General features: G+C 40.4%; 1 protein-coding gene across 1 annotated transcript in view; it reads right to left on the bottom strand.

Moving 5' to 3' along the window:
- Positions 1-6705: 6705 nt before the first annotated feature.
- LOC133622470 (intermediate filament protein ON3-like) overlaps positions 6706-20891 on the bottom strand; it is a 21337-nt gene continuing 7151 nt past the window's right edge. Inside the window, exons 2-9 of the mRNA XM_061985254.2 lie at positions 18635-18843; positions 17193-17253; positions 14948-15043; positions 14707-14871; positions 14524-14649; positions 12087-12307; positions 11964-11989; positions 6706-6921 (exon numbers count right to left, since the gene is read on the bottom strand). Of these exons, the coding sequence (XP_061841238.1) occupies positions 6914-6921; positions 11964-11989; positions 12087-12307; positions 14524-14649; positions 14707-14871; positions 14948-15043; positions 17193-17253; positions 18635-18843 (912 nt within the window). The 3' untranslated portion in view covers positions 6706-6913. The remainder of the gene's footprint in view (positions 6922-11963; positions 11990-12086; positions 12308-14523; positions 14650-14706; positions 14872-14947; positions 15044-17192; positions 17254-18634; positions 18844-20891) is intronic.

The raw sequence follows: 20891 nt of genomic DNA, 5'->3' as shown, positions 1-20891 counted from the left end.
CCCCCTCTCGCAACACTGATAAGGAAGATTTGGGGGTTTAGTTTCACATTCCTGATGGTTTAAGACACTAAACAGACAATCTGAAGACAAAGAGAGACTGGTAGAATATACAAAGGAAAAGTACTAACTGACCCAAACATGGTTATGAATAGAGAAATAACTCTTAAACATATATGCATCCTCCACAAAAGTTAATGTCAATTTTTAGCGAAAGGTCATGGTAGGTAGTAAGACCATATCTTACAAGGTTCACTGTGACACCGAGGTACCACTGTACAACAAATCAAAAATATATTTGTGGACTGAAAAATATTGATTTTGTCACGCTAGTATCAACATTCTACTGATACCACTACTGTCGATATTTTGATGGATCAACCCACCCCTACCATGTACTGTCAATACTGCATAGCAGTGTGTAGTAGCTTCTCTGTGTACTGTGCATAGTTGAGCTAAAATATGTTTTTGTGTGTGTGTGTGTGTCTGCTCTTGAAATGATGTCCGCCAGTTTGTGTCTACCTCCTGCGTGCAATGTTTACTCCTTCTTTCCTCGGCCGTGTTTATTTTGTGCTGGTATGCAAGCTGAGGAGTAAGCGCTGCATGCACTCCCCAGACACAAGGAAAACATTGGCCTTTGTCGCATGAAGACAATTACAGAGTAGTTCATAGGAGTGAGAATTTGCAGGAGAAACACTGCAAATGTGTGCTTTTGGTGAAAAGGTGTTGAAATACATGCGGGAAAATACTCTACTGTCTTCTTTTCTCTACAAAAAATGTGGTTTTGAATGTGTGGCGTGCAGCACGTGGGCGGGAGGCAGACTGAGCGACCCGAGGAAGAGCGTCTTTTTAATGAAATTAGGCGCAAACGAGGTCTGAAAAAGATGCGGGACATGAGGGCAGACGGGATGCTCTCATCATTGGGTGCACCTGCTGTATGTTAGCGTATGTACAAATATGTTTTCCACAGTGGAAGATCCCGCCTTGCCAGGAAAACAACCAAGACGGGGGGAAGTCATTTGGAACATGATGCAGACATGTTGCATCATTTATTCATCGTGATTTCTGCAGATGGCAGACAGAGAACATGTTCATGGCTGTGAACTCCATCTCCTTTAGAGCCGCGCATGGTAAAAGGAACCACCACGAGGGATTGTTCGCCCATAGCAGCGGCAAGGTCGGCCCCACTTGGACTCGGCCCATGCTTCACCTTCTTGCCAGATCTTTTTTGGAGCGTTGCACTGTCGTACACGACTCCAATAGTCTTTAGTGTTACTCCAAATCAAATCAAATCAACTTTATTTATAAAGCACATTTAAAATTTACCACAGGGGTAGCCAAAGTGCTGTACAATGAGCAGGTTAAAAGATAAAACGAGTACCGAGCAAACACAACACAACACAAACAGAACACGATAAAAAATAAATAATTAAAATAGAATTAATAAAAACATAAAAACATAAAAACAGGATCACAGCAGGTGTATTATGGGGCGCCATTGCAGGATGGATATCACTCAGTGTTAAAAGCCATGGAATAAAAGTATGTTTTTAAGAGAGATTTAAAAACAGGAAGAGAGGAGGCTTGTCTAACACTCAGGGGTAGGTCGTTCCAGAGCTTGGGAGCAGCAACGGCGAAAGCTCTGTCACCTCTAAGCTTCAGCCTTGTGTCAGGGACCGTCAACAGCAGCTGATCGGCTGATCTTAAGGATCGGGTGGGGCAGTAAGGCTGAAGGAGGTCGGAGAGATAGGTTGGCGCGAGGTTGTTTAGACATTTAAAAACAAATAAAAGGAGTTTAAAATGTATTCGGTAACGCACAGGGAGCCAGTGAAGGGACGCTAAAATAGGGGTGATGTGCTCACGTCTGCGGGTCTGTGTTAGCAGACGAGCAGCAGAGTTCTGCACGAGCTGCAGGCGGGCGAGGGAGGCCTGGCTAATGCCTACATACAGGGCATTACAGTAATCAAGACGAGTCGAGATAAAAGCGTGGATTAATTTCTCAAGATCATGTCTTGATAGAAGCGGTTTCACTTTCGCTATTTGGCGTAATTGATAAAAGCTTTTTTGAACGACGCTGCTGATTTGTTTTTCGAATTTAAAATCTGAGTCAAACTTTACCCCCAGGTTTGTGACAGAGTCGCTGAGATACGGGGTCAGAGTGCCGAGGTCAACGTTGGGGGAGGGAGAGCGACTTGGACCGAACAACATAACTTCTGTTTTGTCTTCATTTAGGCTCAGGAAGTTAGCTGAAAGCCAGACTTTGATGTCGTGCAGGCAGTCAATAAGACGTTGAACCGTGTTATTTTGTGCCATGGGAAAATAAATCTGGCAATCATCGGCATAAAAATGAAATGCAATACTGTACTTCCTAAAAATAGAACCAAGGGGGAGAAGGTAAAGCGCAAATAAAATTGGGGCAAGGATTGAGCCCTGGGGGACCCCATGTGGTAAAGGAGCTGTGGACGACATAAAACTGTTTACTTTTACACAAAAACTCCTGTCGGTTAGGTACGACCGGAACCAGTTGAGGGCGGCGCCCTTAATGCCCACACAGTTCTCAAGACGAGTGATTAAGGTGGCGTGGTCGACTCCAATCCCCTTAAATTAGGGAGCCCACCTACAACAACTGTTCCACTGTACATACACTTCACTGTAAAAAAAAACGGTCATCTACTGGCAGCTACGGCTGCCAAAAGAAAACCATAAAATTAAAGTAAAACATTGTAAACCAAATAATGATCAAAAACATTATGTTTACAGAAATTTTCATGAAACGTTTTGCGGAAAAATATCGTACAGATTTTTACTAAATTATTAAGATGAACCACCTTTAATAAAGTGACGATGCAAACAGTTCTGCAGAAAAATACCTTTATTCTACAGAGTTTTTCCAAATTATTACGATTAAACACCTTCAATGAAGTGACAATGCTGGCAGTTCCACAGAAAAATACCATTATTTTACAGATTATTTCTGAATTGTTAAGATCAACCACCTTTAATAAAGTGACGATGCAAACGGTTCTGCAGAAAAATACCTTTATTCTACAGCATGGGTGTCAAACTCTGGCCCGCCGTGTAATTTCACTTGGCCCTTGAGGCAATATCAAATTAACACTAAAGGTGGCCCGCCGATCCTCCCGGGAGTCTTCCAAACGCTAGCCAGCCAGCCCAACAAGTGCTGGCCCAGTCACATAACATGTGCGGCTTCTGCATGCACACATATTAGAATGCAACGCATACTTCATCAACAGCGATACAGGTTACACTGAGGGTAGCCAAATAAAAAACTTTAATACTGTTAGAAATATACGCCACACTGTGAATCCACATCAAACCAGAACCCTTTGCAGCACTAACTCTTCCGGGACGCTACAAGGTGTGTGTGTGTGTAGCGTCCCGGAAGAGTTAGTGCTGCAAAGGATTCTGGGTATTTGTTCTGTTGTGTTTATGTTGTGTTTATGTTGTGTTACTGTGCGGATGTTCTCCCGAAATGTGTTTGTCATTCTTGTTTGGTGTGGATTCACAGTGTGGCGCATATTTGTAACAGTGTTAAAGTTTTTTATACTGGCACCCTCAGTGTAACCTGTATCGCCGTTGATGAAGTATGCGTTGCATTCGCTCGTGTGTGCGTACAGGAACCGCACATATCTTGTGACTGAGTCCGAACGATGTTAGAATGGATGAAAAGCGGACGTGACGATAGCACGTTAAAGGTTAATTTGTTCAACCTTGGCCCGCGGCTTTGTTCAGTTTTAAAATTTTGGCCCACTCTGTATTTGAGTTTGACACCCCTGTGTTGCATTGTTAGTATGGACAGACTTTATATATAACAAGCTACATATTTATTGAAAGATAATTACTGTAATTTTACATGAATTTTAAAGTAATTTAAGAAAACAGAAAATGCTATGTCTAATTAATTTGGTATTTTTCTGTAAAAAAAAAATAGAAATATACATAGTTTGTCATTACTGGCATATTACTTAAAATAACAGGCGGATTGTTTATTTACAGATAATGTCTTCAATTCTACAGTTTTATAAACTATTTTTTTTTAAATTGAAAAATTACAGTAGAAATTTAGAGTAAATTAACCATAAAAATAGGATTTTTTTTTTACAGTGTTGTAACATAATACACATAATAATAATAATAATAATAATAATAATAAGATTTTACTTGTAAAAAGCACTTTATATTGAGTAAACAATCTCAAAGTGCTACAGTGTATTAAAAAGATAATAAATAAATAAAAATACAAAAACTAGAACAGCCAAATAGCTATAATTAGTATGCATATATCTAAAAAAAAAAAAAAGGCTTTTTTAAAAAGAAGGGCTTTTAAGCCTTTTTTACAAACCCCGTTTCCATATGAGTTGGGAAATAGTGTTAGATGTAAATATAAACGGAATACAATGATTTGCAAATCCTTTTCAACCCATATTCAGTTGAATATGCTAAAAAGACAACATATTTGATGTTCAAACTCATAAACATTTTTTTTTTTTGCAAATAATCATTAACTTTAGAATTTGATACCAGCAACATGTGACAAAGAAGTTGGGAAAGGTGGCAATAAATACTGATAAAGTTGAGGAATGCTCATCAAACACTTATTTGGAACATACTACAGGTGAACAGGCAAATTGGGAACAGGTGGGTGCCATGATTGGGTATAAAAGTAGATTCCATGAAATGCTCAGTCATTCACAAACAAGGATGGGGCGAGGGTCACCACTTTGTCAACAAATGCGTGAGCAAATTGTTGAACAGTTTAAGAAAAACCTTTCTCAACCAGCTATTGCAAGGAATTTAGGGATTTCAACATCTACGGTCCGTAATATCATCAAAGGGTTCAGAGAATCTGGAGAAATCACTGCACGTAAGCAGCTAAGCCCGTGACCTTCGATCCCTCAGGCTGTACTGCATCAACAAGCGACATCAGTGTGTAAAGGATATCACCACATGGGCTCAGGAACACTTCAGAAACCCACTGTCAGTAACTACAGTTGGTCGCTACATCTGTAAGTGCAAGTTAAAACTCTCCAATGCAAGGCAAAAACCGTTTATCAACAACACCCAGAAACGCCGTCGGCTTCGCTGGGCCTGAGCTCATCTAAGATGGACTGATACAAAGTGGAAAAGTGTTCTGTGGTCTGACGAGTCCACATTTCAAATTGTTTTTGGAAACTGTGGATGTCGTGTCCTCCGGACCAAATAGGAAAAGAACCAGTCGGATTGTTATAGGCGCAAAGTTGAAAAGCCAGCATGTGTGATGATATGGGGGTGTATTAGTGCCCAAGACATGGGTAACTTACACATCTGTGAAGGCGCCATTAATGCTGAAAGGTACATACAGGTTTTGGAGCAACATATGTTGCCATCCAAGCAACGTTACCATGGACGCCCCTGCTTATTTGAGCAAGACAATGCCAAGGCACGTGTTACATCAACGTGGTTTCATAGTAAAAGAGTGCGGGTACTAGACTGGCCTGCCTGTAGTCCAGACCTGTCTACCATTGAAAATGTGTGGCACATTATGAAGCCTAAAATACCACAACGGAGACCCCCGGACTGTTGAACAACTTAAGCTGTACATCAAGCAGGAATGGGAAAGAATTCCACCTGAGAAGCTTAAAAAATGTGTCTCCTCAGTTCCCAAACATTTACTGAGTGTTGTTAAAAGGAAAGGCCATGTAACACACTGGTGAATATGCCCTTTCCCAACTACTTTGGCATGTGTTGCAGCCATGAAATTCTAAGTTAATTATTATTTGCAAAAAAAAAATAAAGTTTATGAGTTTGAACATCAAATATCTTGTCTTTGTAGTGCATTCAATTGAATATGGGTTGAAAAGGATTTGCAAATCATTGTATTCCATTTATATTTACATCTAACACAATTTCCCAACTCATATGGAAACGGGGTTTGTAAAAGCATCTACAGTCTGTGGTCCCCTCAGGTGGTCAGGGAGAGCGTTCCACAGACTGGGAGCGGCGGAGCAGAAAGCCCGGTCCCCCATTGTTCGTAGCTTTGTCCTCGGAGGTTGGAGGAGATTAGACTTTAATGTCATGGCTGCCTTGAGTTTCCAATCATTTCTACAACTCTTTATTTTTTTGTGATAGAGTAATTGGAGCACATACTTGTTGGTCACAAAAAAACGCTTGTGAAGTTTGGTTATTTTATGAATAACAATTTGCTCACGTATTTGTTGACAAAGTGGTGACCCTCGCCCCATCCTTGTTTGTGAATGACTGAGCATTTCATGGAAGCTGCTTTTTATACCCAATCATGGCACCCACCCGTTCCCAATTAGCCAGCTCACCCGTGGGATGTTCCAAATAAGTGATGAGCATTCCTCAACTTTCTCAGTCTTTTTTGCCACTTGTGCAAATTCCAAATGAGCTAATATTTGCAAAAAATAACGTTTACCAGTTTGAACGTTAAGTATCTTGTCTTTGCAGTCTATTCAGTTGAATAATAGGTTGAAAAGGATTTGCATATCAATATATCCTGTTTTTATTTACCATTTACACAACGTGCCAACTTCACTGGTTTTGGTTTGTGTAGTTTTCGTGGAAAACTGGTAGGGTTGCCAGCTATGATCGGTTTAAAAAAACCTGAAGCTTTTGGTGTTTTGGCTGATTAATTATGAAGAAAAAGCAGAGACAGACAGTGCACACTTTGCAGCATTTTCATTTTAATCACGTGTACAAGAGGAATTTTTCCGACACAACCCTCCCTGCCTCCACTTGCACCTTGATGACCATACGTTGTCCCCTGCCTTGGGGACTTGCTGGGCGGAGGACTTTGGATGTGAGGTCCGGGCTTGTTTTGGGCTTCTCAGGTGGCAGCTGCTGCTGGTGAACGTCTGCGTGCGAGTAAGGACGTGGATTGGTGGGTGGCTTATTTTTAGAAATCTGAGCAAAAGAGAAGTTTGGATTCAGTGGGACACACAACACGATTTATTTCACTAGCATGCTTCAGCCATTCTATATGTCCAACTAGAACATGGGTGTCAAACTCTGGCCCGCGGGGTGTATTTTGTAGCGTCCCGGAAGAGTTAGTGCTGCAAAGGATTCTGGGTATTTGTTCTGTTGTGGTTATGTTGTGTTACAGTGTGGATGTTCTCCCATAATGTGTTTGTCATTCTTGTTTGGTGTGGATTCACAGTGTGGCGTATATTTCTAACAATGTTAAAGTTGCTTATACGGGCACCCTCAGTGTAAACTGTATCGCTGTTGATGAAGTATGCATGGCATTCACATGTGTGCGTACAGAAGCCGCTCATATCTTGTGACCGGGCGGGCATGTTGTTAGAAGGGATGAAAAGCGGACGTGACGTCAGCTCGTAGAGGACGTTAATAGCAGTGCCTGTAAGGCACGCCCCCAAGACTGTGGAAAACAAGATATAATGACTGAGGAACACCTTTGTTCGATAATGAAGGTTGCCTCAGCTCAAAGCCTGAGCCCCGACATTAATGAAGTAGCATCCAAGAAAAGATGTCAGGTATCTGGCTTGGGCACATCAGGTTAGATCAGTGTGTTGCAAACTGAGCAGTTTAAAGTCCTGAATGGTTGGTTTATTCATTATTTTATTTTCAAATTTATTAGCCTGCGGAAAAAGTTAATGTTGATATTTACCTCAGAAGGCTGCAAATAGAAAAGAGGCATTCAATTTTTTATTTAAATTGTATTTGATATGCCATTGATATTTTTTCATTATTATTATTTGAAACTCGATTTTGCATGTCACTATAAAGTTATATAAGCCTTGCTTGTTCAATATTTAATGCAAAACTTGTTTGGGTCCCTACTAAAAGGTTAATTTGTTCAACCTTGGCTCGCGGCTTTGTTCAGTTTTAAATTTTGGCCCACTCTGTATTTGAGTTTGACACCCATGAATTAGAACATCACTAAGTGTCGAATATACCTGTTTTGTATTCTTGGTAGTTAATAGTAGTGATGTGCGATGCCACTGATTTTCTTTCCGATCCGAAACAGAGTAAAATTCACACTGCTATCCTTGTGCAAACATACCTAATATGTTAAAAAGTTGTGTATTTCAAATAATACAATATCTCATATTATAAAGAATTCAAAACAGAGTTATAGGGAATTGGGGGTTAAATCACCAAACTGATTCCCGAGCTGCTGCTCACTGCTCCCCTCACCTCCCAGGGGGTGGAACAAGGGGATGGGTCAAATGCAGAGGCTAATTTCACCACACCTAGTGCGTGTGTGTGTGTGTCACGATCTGTGGTCTGGATCATGTTTTTGTTATTTTCTGTTAGTTTTAAGACTACATTAGTTCCTGTTTTTGTGCACCCTTGTTTGTTTTAGTTTCCATGACGACTTATGATCTTCACCTGCTTCTTGCGTTCGGGACGCACCTGCTCTAATCAAGAGACTATTATTTAAGCCTGTCTTTGCCAGTTAGTCGTCCTGGCGTCATTGCTTGTGTCATGCGATTGTTTGCTTCATGCCCTGCCAAGTAAGTTTCGTTTTTTTCATGCCACAGTTAGCGAGTTTTTGCCCTGTCCATAGTTTATGCTGAGTGTTAGCTTTTGTTTCCTGCGCTAAGTTGTGCCTTCGCCTTGTGCGCTTTTTTGTTTGTGCCTATTTGAGAGTCAAGATTAAATCATGTTCCTACCTTAACGCCTTGTCCAGAATAGTCCCCCCCATTATGACAGTGTGACTATCAGTGGTACTTTATCTGTACTTTTAACTTTTCTTTTTTTTAAATTCTGAAGTATATTGAGGTAGTGGCATAGAATAAAAATATAGTCAAGCTAATAAAACAGAAAAAAAACAAGACAAAAGCCTATAAAGTACACGAAAATGGTGTTTCAAACCATGAAAAAAGGAAATGAGTAAAATAATAAAAAACATTGAAATAAATGCATTATTTAGAACTACTGTTAGAATAAAAACAAATTCACAATTCAGTTCCATAAACATGTTTATGTGAAAATACTGAATATGTAAATAACACTCAACAAAATCATACAACATTGCCACATTCACGCGTCTAGATACTTGTTTACACTGTGTTCCATCCATCCATCCATTTTCTACCGCTTGTCCCTTTTGGGGTCGCGGGGGGTGCTGGAGCCTATCTCAGCAGCATTCAGGCGGAAGGTGAGGTACACCCTGGACAAGTCGCCACCTCATGGCAGGGCCAACACAGATAGACAACATTCACACTCACATTCACACACTAGGGCCACTTTAGCCACTGTGTTCCTGTTATCTTAAATAAGAACCCCGTTTCCATATGAGTTGGGAAATTGTGTTAGATGTAAATATAAACGGAATACAATGATTTGCGAATCATTTTCAACCCATATTCAATTGAATGCACTACAAAGACAAGATATTTGATGTTCAAACTGATTAACTTTTTTTTTTTTGCAAATAATCATTAACTTTAGAATTTGATGCCAGCAACACGTGACAAAGAAGTTGGGAAAGGTGGCAATAAATACTGATAAAGTTGAGGAATGCTCATCAAACACTTATTTGGAACATCCCACAGGTGAACAGGCAAATTGGGAACAGGTGGGTGCCATGATTGGGTATAAAAGTAGATTCCATGAATTCACAAACAAGGATGGGGCGAGGGTCACCACTTTGTCAACAAATGCGTGAGCAAATTGTTGAACAGTTTAAGAAAAACCTTTCTCAACCAGCTATTGCAAGGAATTTAGGGATTTCAACATCTACGGTCCGTAATATCATCAAAGGGTTCAGAGAATCTGGAGAAATCACTGCACGTAAGCAGCTAAGCCCGTGACCTTCGATCCCTCAGGCTGTACTGCATCAACAAGCGACATCAGTGTGTAAAGGATATCACCACATGGGCTCAGGAACACTTCAGAAACCCACTGTTAGTAACTACAGTTGGTCGCTACATCTGTAAGTGCAAGTTAAAACTCTCCTATGCAAGGCGAAAACCGTTTATCAACAACACCCAGAAACGCCGTCGGCTTCGCTGGGCCTGAGCTCATCTAAGATGGACTGATACAAAAGTGGAAAAGTGTTTTGTGGTCTGACGAGTCCACATTTCAAATTGTTTTTGGAAACTGTGGACGTCGTGTCCTCTGGACCAAAGAGGAAAAGAACCATCCGGATTGTTATAGGCGCAAAGTGTAAAAGCCAGCATCTGTGATGGTATGGGGGTGTATTAGTGCCCAAGACATGGGTAACTTACACATCTGTGAAGGCGCCATTAATGCTGAAAGGTACATACAGGTTTTGGAGCAACATATGTTGCCATCCAAGCAACGTTATCATGGACGCCCCTGCTTATTTCAGCAAGACAATGCCAAGCCACGTGTTACATCAACGTGGCTTCATAGTAAAACAGTACGGGTACTAGACTGGCCTGCCTGTAGTCCAGATCTGTCTCCCATTGAAAATGTGTGGCGCATTATGAAGCCTAAAATACCACAACGGAGACCCCCGGACTGTTGAACAACTTAAGCTGTACATCAAGCAAGAATGGGAAAGAATTCCACCTGAGAAGCTTAAAAAATGTGTCTCCTCAGTTCCCAAACGTTTACTGAGTGTTGTTAAAAGGAAAGGCCATGTAACACAGTGGTGAACATGCCCTTTCCCAACTACTTTGGCACGTGTTGCAGCCATGAAATTCTAAGTTAATTATTATTTGCAAAAAAAAAATTTATGAGTTTGAACATCAAATATCTTGTCTTTGTAGTGCATTCAATTGAAAATGGGTTGAAAAGGATTTGCAAATCATTATATTTTGTTTATATTTACATCTAACACAATTTCCCAACTCATATGGAAACGGGGTTTGTAAATAAAGTATAAATATTTTGCTTTGACAATCAATATTACAGCAGAAACATCTGGTATCGGCGGTATCACTATTTCAGTATCGATACGCACATCACTAGTTAGTACGAATGTGAACCTTACAACTCACAATTCGATTCCGATTCTTAGGGTGATGATTTGATTCAGAATTGATTCTCGAGTCCTCCATCCATCCATCCATTTTCTACCGCTCATTCCTTCGGGGTCGCGGGGGGCGCTGGAGCCTATCTCAGCTACAATCGGGCGGAAGGCGGGGTACACCCTGGACAAGTCGCCACCTCATCGCAGGGCCAACACAGATAGACAGACAACATTCACACTCACATTCACACACTAGGGCCAATTTAGTGTTGCCAATCAACCTATCCCCAGGTGCATGTCTTTGGAGGTGGGAGGAAGCCGGAGTACCCGGAGGGAACCCACGCAGTCACGGGGAGAACATGCAAACTCCACACAGAAAGATCCCGAGCCTGGGATTGAACCCCAGACTACTCAGCACCTTCGTATTGTGAGGCAGACGCACTAACCCCTGTTCCACCGTGCTGCCATTCTCGAGTCCTATTCTCGCAATATATTATTTGATTTTTTAAAAACATGTTACAAGGAATAAGCGTGGAGATGGACAAAAAAAAACATGTTTTTTAATTGATTCTTTAAAAAAAAAAATTTTTGAATCGATTTTTTAAAATTATGCTTGGAATTGAAATAATATTAATCGATTTTTTGGGGCACCCTTATTAATTAGTTTGCAGGCCACTTCCTGGTTGATGGACAATGAAGAACAAACAGCAGTTATGACAACATTGGGAAAATAACTTCCTGTTGTTACACATTTACCCAGACTTTCACCAAAATGCAATTACTAGTTTTTCCTCAACCTGTCCCTGGTTTCTGGATGAGGTCACAAGTAAATGTGTGAGCAATGGTTAGTTTCGATTATGTCGACAACCGCTTATGTCAACAATGTGACTCAGCCAGTTGGAGTGTCGTCCACATAAACTGGTCCCACTGTTTTTTTTTCAGGTTTTCCCTAATCCTAAAAACAGCATATCTGTCCCTCTATTTCCTTGTTCTATTCATTCCAAAGGTGACCAAACAAAGCCGGCGGTTAGATTCTCACCTGAGTGACGCATGAGCTCGTTCATCCTGCAAAGACAAGAAGCGTAAAAAAGTTGCATCATCCTTTCCAGTACATAAAACATGGCTGAATGAGAGCTTCCCCGCCTGGTCGGGCTGCGTGTACCTCATCTCCTCGCCCTCCAGCAGCTTACGATACGTGACGATCTCCATATCCAACGCCAGCTTGAGGTTCATCAGTTCTTGGTGTTCGCGGATCTGACCCGCCATGTCGTGCTTGGCTCTCCTCAAGGCCTCCTCCAGCTGAGCGATGTCGCCGCGGGCCCTCTCCAAGCTCGCGTCGCCTTCCACGGTCGCGTCGCTGATGTCCTTCTTCAGGGACTCCTCCTGGGGCGGCAGGTGGTAGGATAGGATAGGATACGACTTTATTGTCATTTCTCAAGTACAACAAAACTATGTTTTCAGCACAAACCCATTCAAGATTAGACAAAGAAACAGTGTACAGGGTTACAGAACAGGAACGCCGATGGGTCGCCAAAGGCGCCCCGTAAAGATAAGAAAAAGGTAAAACCCTGGGGAAGAAGATGAGTAAAAAAATACAATCTAGACTGGGCTCCTATGGGGGCCTAGTCTGGAGTGGGGAAAAACTCCATGCCATGCACACATAAACACGTTACATTTAATCACGACAACTCGCAACAGAGGGGCTGGGAGTTGGGGCCCTGGAGGTCGACTGCTGCTACGAAGCGCTGCCAGCCGTCCATCACTCCAAGGGGAAACAAGCGGTGGTGAAGGCGTGGGGTGGGGGAGTGTGTGTGTGTGTGTGTGTGTGTGTGTGTATGTGCCCATTGTCTTGGGTGTGATGATGTAATGTTCATAGACTGGGGCCGTTCTGCATGCAAGCAAAAGTTTGACTCCATGTGGCGTTGAGGAGGGAGGGAGGTAAAAGCGTCCATCGTTGAGGTGTCCTCGGAGGTGTTTTCAGAACAGCCTGTTCCTGTTGTTCACAGCGTCAAGGCCATTCGAGGGAGTCAAATCGTAGATTAGGATGTTTGTTTTCCGCGAGCAGACAATACAATGACTTGTCTGTTCTATTCGTCCATGCTGGCTGCTCTCATATTAAATGTTTCCTTTTCAGCGAGCTTCTACATGATGTGATCCATCTTGCAATTCAGTTCAGAAATCGCCACAGGCTGTGATCCCACAGCCCGGCCCAAACCTTCCATTGCGACGAACAGCCTTTGGGCTCCTTGAGTGGCTGTCATCGTCTTACGAATTTGACGACACACCAGAGAAATGCCCAACCCAATCAGCAGGTGCCCCGCGATCACGGTTCCAAATAGGTAGATGTCTTCCACGTCCTCGATGGAAAGGGCCGAGAGGCACATGATTCTCCATTTATCCCAGGAATATCTCACGTACACCGCAGCAAAGACAGAACAATAAGATCATATGGACAGCCATAAGTGTTTACATTTTGCTTTATATTTCTTATTTTACTTATTTTTTGCCTGGTTTTGTATTTGTTTTGTATCGTCCCGTGAGGTGTATATTACTTTTGTTTTTTTTGTTCGGTTTGTACTTCATGAAGTTTTGCACTTTTGTTTGTTTTCGTTATATATTTGGATGTAATTATTGGTTTATATGATATTAAGTAAGACTACGTATTATGTTGAAGGGGGCAGGAAAATATAAGATTTTTCTTCATCCTGCTCCTTCTCAGTCATTGGTGTGTAAATGTAGAATTGAATAATTGTGGTATAATTGTCTATCGATCAAAGATGCACATCAATGAAGGAGATAAATAAAAATGAATGAATGAATGGTTCCATCAGGGCAGCCAGGCTCCCCCGAACCTCTTTTCCTCGTCGAAAAGATTTTGTCAATTGCGTCGAGAGTCCAGCTGATCATTTCCATGTCTGATGTTTAGATTTGGAGGACAGTGCAAAGAAAGAGGCTTCAAAAAAGTTCAGACAAGATAAAAACATAGTGTTATAATAATTGTTTCTAAATTATCACAAAAGCTTTGTATTATATTGAGTTCCTGGAAGGGGGACGGGAGCTGTCTTTGGCTCGTAAAACTCCACTGTGACTTCAAAGCGGACAGATGGCAGGATCTGCCCAATTTCCAGACGAACTCTTTTTGAAGTAGTTTACGAACCCTTTTTGAACTATTTTATAGAACTCTTTTTGAACTATTTTACGACCTCTTCTTTTGAACTGTTCCGTAACCAAAGGCAACGCTGTTTACGACCCACTTCCCTCTGGAAGCAGCTGTGGTCAGGTGGGGGGAGAAAGTCCAAAATAAAAGAAGGAGGCATGCAATCTTTTGGCAGAGAGTGATGAGATACTGTACAAAAGTACAGTGTGTCCAGACGTGTCTCCTCAATTGAGTCCAAATTGAATTCTGTCTCTGTTTAATTTACTTTGCCTCATGTCTTGTTTAGTAGATGTCATCAGTGTTTGAACCTGACACAAAGAGAGCAAGCTGGGAGAAGAAGGGAGCGGGAAAAAATGCAACCGCCCTCACAAGAGGCAAGACAGAAATGTCCAGATGAAGGAGGTGTATGTGCGGATTACAAATGAAGCTGGGAGAAGCAAACCTTCCTCTTTAGAGCATCCAGCTCGCCGTTAAGCCTCTGGATGAAGCGCACCACGTCTGAGATCTCCCTCCTTACTTCCCTGACTTCCTGTTCACGTTGTCCGGCTTTTAGAACCATGACGTCCATCTGAGGGCGTGAGACGCGAGTTAAAGACAGAAACAAAACATTCTTCCTGCTCCTCACCTTTTTCCGGTTCCAGTGCTCCGCCTCGTCCCTGGTGCGGGCGGCCATGTTGGCGTACTGACTCTTGACGCCCTCTACAATCTCGTCCATGTCCAACAACCGCTTGCTGTTCTCTCGTAAAATCACCGTCTCGTTGTGGATTTGAGATTCCAGCTCTTTAATCTCCTGCAAATGGTGTTTGTGGTAATGAAAAACAAAAGTCCTCATGTTTTTAGAAAATGAAAGTCTCGCCTAAGGATACCTCGTCATGGCCGACCCTCAGGAACTCCAACTGGCCAATCAGATCCTCCAAATCCAGAGCCAGATGGACAGCTTCCAAGTGTCCTTCATCTGCATCCTTTTATCATATAGTCTTTATTAGAGATACTGGCTTCCATACAGATATCCTGATACTGTCCAGCACTTCATTTCTTCTCTCAGGCATGTTTTTATTGCCTGTCCTTTAGACCAGTGGTCCCTAACCACTGGTCCGAGGACCGGTGACGCATTTGCTACCGGGCCGTACAGCAACATTAATTGTGTGAATGCTCCAAAGCATTCACACAATTAATATGGTTTTCTACACCAAAATTCATCTATTTTTTTAATTCAACTTCTTCTTCTTCTTCTTCCTCTAGCTTCCACTTTTTTCATCCAATTCAAACCAGTCCAATCGCGGGCTTTCCATTGACAAATTCCCCAAATTCCCAGATTTCTCAGAATTTCAGGTTTTCTGGGACATTTTTCCCCATTCAAAATGAATTGGCCATTTTTCAAACTTCCACCATTTCCGCATTTTTGAACCGATTCAAACCATTCCATCTTCAACATATTTCACTCATCCTGGACATCAAAACTAGGGATGTCCCGATACGATATTTGGATCGGATCGGCCACCGATATTTGCAAAAAAAATGCGTATCGGCAAGGCATGGGAAAATGCCGATCCAGATCCAGTTTTAAAAAAAAATTCCGGTCTGTGTTTTCCAAAACACAGATTTAAATAATACATTCCACTTTTCTGCTGCTCCCTAAGTTCCGTTCCGCATTTTCCAGCACACCTTCAACACATCCACAGGTCTGTGGGTTCTCACGCAGTTCCTTTTAGCTGCTGGCATTACACGACAGGCTCTTCTCACTCTTTCCTGTGTCTCCCTCTCACAGACAGCAAGCGCACCTTCTTACACACGTCACATACTGTCACGTCATACGTCACATCCGTATACGTCCTCCCCGAGCAGAGAGGTAGCAGCATGGCAAACGCTAGCTGTGATGCTAGCGCAGCCGTGCGAGCAACGTTCCCTCTAAGGTGCGCGCCTGTGCAATTGCGCACTGCTCAAGCGTCCTCTGCGCACGGCAAATCTATGCCACGCACAAAATCAAATAAAAAAATAAGCGCGCAACAATTTTCGACACACGGACACGACAGAGAAAACAGTTTTCGTCATCATTGTTCAAATATTGTAACGTCTGTCGAGACGCTTATCTCCGTTCGGTGCCACACGCCCACACCATCAAAATGCCGAGGCAAACATTTCCACATCAACATTGTATGAAAAAAATAGTGATTTTTTTAGTTGTGATTTCCTTCTCTGCATGAAAGTTTAAAAGTAGCATATATTAATGCAGTATGAAGAAGAATGTTTTAATGTAGACACATAGAATCATCATACTGCTGTGATTATATGCATCAAGTGTTCATTCAAGGCTAAGGAAAAATATCGAGATATATATCGTGTATCGCAATATGGCCTTAAAATATCGCAATATTAAAAAAAGGCCATATCGCCCAGCCCTAGTTCAATGATGCCATTTCTGTTTGTCATGTATAATTTTGTCTATTTTGTGTTTATCCTTGAATAAACAGGTCAGTTTCTTGTTACCAACCATTGTGTATTATTCAAACTCCCCTAATTCAGCTGGCTAGTTGTTATCAAGAGTACTAAAACCCTTTTCAACATGATTCTGACAACTAAGTAGGCTAAATAACTTTAAACTTTAATACATGCTCGGATAGGCCAGTATCGGTCAGTATCGGTATCGGATCGGAAGTGCAAAAACAATATCGGTATCGGATCGGAAGTGCAAAAACCTGGATCGGGACATCCGTAATCAAAACTATATATTTTTTCAAATTAAAAAGAATTCAATTTTTTTCAAACCCTTTTTCGACCCTTTTTTCCGGCGACTACTCCTTCCACATTATACAATGCCAGTTTTACTCAACTCTTTTTTTTTAATCACTTCTATCTATCACATGTTTCTTCTTTTCACTTTTACTCTTTTAATTATGAGTAATGTTTTATCGACTTATTTTTCTTTTTTATGTTATATATTGATATTTTAAGTAATACTGAAGAATATCTACAAATTTCAGCAACAGCTGAGACGTGGACAAGTGGGTAGAGGGTGAAATAAGCTCTGCTTCTTCCGACTCCTTTTTTAAGACATGTTGAATTGCACGTATGGAAACATGCTTCGTTACGCATGTTGGAAGTCAAGCTCACCTTTTTGGTGATAATGAAGTCGTTCTCCAGGTCTGCTTTCTTCAGCAACTCCTCCTCATACCTGAGCCAAAGCAGGAGTGAAAGATGAGTCAGTCTGAGGGCCATACTTGCCAACCCTCCCAATTTTCCCGGGAGACTCCCGAATTTCAGTGCCCCTCCCGAAAATCTCCCGGGGCAACCATTCTCCCGAATTTCTCTCGATTTCCACCCGGACAACAATATTGGGCACCGCCTTTAACGTCCTCTACAACCTGTCGTCACGTCCGCTTTTCCTCCATACAAACAGCGTGCCGGCCCAGTCACATAATATATGCGGCTTTTACACACACATAAGTGAATGCAATGCATACTTGGTCAACAGCCATACATGTCACACTGAAGGTGGCAGTATAAACAACTTTTACACTGTTACAAATATGCGCCACACTGTGAACCCGCACCAAACAAGAATGACAAACCCTTTTCGGGAGAACATCCGCACCGTAACACAACATAAACACAACAGAACAAATACCCAGAACCCCTTGCAGCACTAACTCTTCCGGGACGCAACAATATGCACCACCCCTACCGCCAAACCCCGCCCATCTCCCGAATTCGGAGGTCTCAAGGTTGGCAAGTATGCTGAGGGCCACGTCGCAGTTATGTTTGGCCCCAGAGGGCCGCATCTAACTATTATTACACAATTTTTTATGTATTTTATTAGATTTTATTTTTTAACTAAAATGTATAAAAAATATGGCAAGTTGCAATAATTTCACCCCAAAATTTAGTGTATATTACTGTAAATGAAAAAACAGTACTGCTGTTTTTATGGTTCAAAAAAAAAAAAAAAAAAAAAAAAAAAGGCAGCTTAGTTGCCAGATTTTTTTTACTATGAAATTTACATTTGTTTTTTTTTACTGTAAATTAAAAAAAATTGCAATTTTCCAGTAAAATTTTGGCACTTGAGCTGCAAGTTTGTTTGTTTTTACTGCAAAAAAAACAACTGTAGATTTCTCGTTGTATTACTGTAAATGCCAAAACAACACCACAGTTTATTACAGTAAAAAAAGTACTGTTTTTTTCATTTAGAGAAAAAAGCTTTTAAAAAAAACACAGCAAATTTTACAATTTTACCATGAAATCTATTACTACTTTTACATTGCACAATATGATGGATCACCTGCTTTGAAATCATTATTATTAGTATTTATTCTATAATTTTTTTTATTAAATGTTTGATAATATATTTTTGCATAATTGGACAATATTTAAGTTGACATCATTTGTACATATTTTTTTTTTCTCCCAAAAAAGAAAAAAAAATACATTTAGTAAGAAAACTTACAGTACTTTATTGATACATATTATTTCCAGGCTTTCAAGGGCCAAATAAAATGAAGTGGCCTCGAGTTTGACACCTGTGGTTTTAAGACAAAGGTCAAAGATGACATGCTGACCTCTCCTTGGTGTTCTCCGACCCGTCCTGGTTGCGATGCAGCTCATCCTCAAGCTTGGCTCGGTCATTGAGGAGCTTGTCAATCTGCTGCTTTAGCTCCTCCTCCAACTGCTTGACCACGCCCTCAACCCTGCCCTGATAGGCCTCTTGTTCCCTGAGGATCTTCAGCTTGGCATCCAACTTTCTGTTCTCATCTTCCTGGTGTTTCACCTAAGACACAAGGATGCTCACTCTTGAATTTCATTTGGAAATGCATAAATATACCTGTGCCTTATATAAAGGTGTGGGTCGAGTGGAGGTATTGGAAAAAAAGAATAATAATTGCACCATTTTTTTTAACCTAAATTAAAATGCATTTAAATTAGTGTTGTCAAACGATTAAAAAAAATCTGACTAATCGTACTTTTGAATCAAAATCAACAATTATTTGAGATAAATTAATTTAAATTAACTTTAAACATTAATCACACTTCTTAATTGTAATTAATCACAGTAAATTACTCACTTGCATAATTTATATTAGCTTTAAAAAGGTCCCAATAGTTTCACACAAATACAATTGTATTGTCAAAATGACAATTGTATTACCGGCAAGGGGCGCATTCTAAAACTACTACAAAAATTAAAAAAAATAGTAACAAAAAACATTAAAAGTGGTATAAAAGAGCAAACAGGTGTAATGTGTAGCAAGGAAACGCTGAGATGTTGCCGCTAAAAACACAAAACTGACATGCAGGATACGGTTTTTTTTTCACGGTTAAGGTAGAAGAACACATCAATCAATCAATCAATGAAAGTTTATTTATATAGCCCTTAATCACAAGTGTCTCAAAGGGCTGCACAAGCCACCACAACATCCTCAGCTCAGATCCCACATCAGGGCAAGAAAAAACTCAACCCAATGGGGTTGGTGATTAATGTTGGTTTATAGATGATTAATGGAATATATTTTTTTTTTCAATATTAACATGCATCAACAAATAGAGACAAGATATAAATATTACACACATTCGGCAACAAACAGGAGTTCTGACAGTGGCAGGCAGGCCACCCTACACTTAGCATAAAAACTGCGGTTGTCAAATTATTAATTTGTAAAAATCAGATTACCGTATTTTTCGGACTATAAATCGCAGTTTTTTTCGTAATTTTGCCAGGGGTGCGACTTATACTCAGGAGCGACTTATGTGTGAAATTATTAACACATTACCGTAAAATATCAAATAATATTATTTATCTCATTCACGTAAGAGACTAGACGTATAAGATTTCATGGGATTTAGCGATTAGGAGTGACAGATTGTTTGGTAAACGTATAGCATGTTCTATATGTTATAGTTATTTGAATGACTCTTACCATAATATGTTACGTTAACATACCAGTTGGTTATTTATGCCTCATATAACGTACACTTATTCAGCCTGTTGTTCACTATTCTTTATTTATTTTAAATTGACTTTCAAATGTCTATTCTTGGTGTTGGGTTTTATCAAATAAATTTCCCCCAAAAATGCGACTTATACTCCAGTGCGACTTATATATGTTTTTTTTCCTTCTTTATTATGCATTTTCGGCAGGTGCGACTTATACTCCGGTGCAATTTATACTCCGAAAAATATGGTAATCACATTTTGGAATTTGGATTAATCATCATTAATCTCAAGCGATTACACACTTGGATGATTAAAATTAGCTAAAGAGAAGACCACAATAATTGTACACAAATGTAATTTCTTTTTTAAATTCCTTGATTATTATTACTTTTTATTGCTTAATTTTTGTATTTTTTTTTTAATTTTAATTATTGCTTTTTTAAAATATGTTTTATTATTTTTTAAATGCTTTTTTATTGCTTTATTTTTTTTTTATTCCATCCAAGAGTGTCTGCCCTGAGATCGGTAGGTCGTGAGTTCAAACCCCGGCCGAGTCATACCAATGACTATAAAAATGGGACCCATTACCTCATTACCTTGGCACTCAGCATTCAAGGTTGGAATTGGGGGTTAAATCACCAAAAATGATTCCCGGGCGTGGCCACCGCTGCTGCTCACTGCTCTCCTCACCTCCCAGGGGGTAATCAAGGGTGATGGGTCAAATGCAGAGAATAATTTCGCCACACCTAGTGTGTGTGTGACAATCATTGGTACTTTAATTTTAACTTTATTTTTTTTAATTGCTTTATTTTTTTATTTTTTTTATTGCTTTTTTTAAATTACTATTTTATTGCTTCATTTATTTTCCTATGATACTGTACTGA

The sequence above is a fragment of the Nerophis lumbriciformis genome, linkage group LG23 (assembly GCF_033978685.3).
Source record: "Nerophis lumbriciformis linkage group LG23, RoL_Nlum_v2.1, whole genome shotgun sequence".
Classification (NCBI taxonomy): Eukaryota; Metazoa; Chordata; class Actinopteri; order Syngnathiformes; family Syngnathidae; genus Nerophis; species Nerophis lumbriciformis.
Note: the sequence above shows the minus strand (reverse complement) of the source record. Positions and strands in the feature narration are given on the sequence as shown.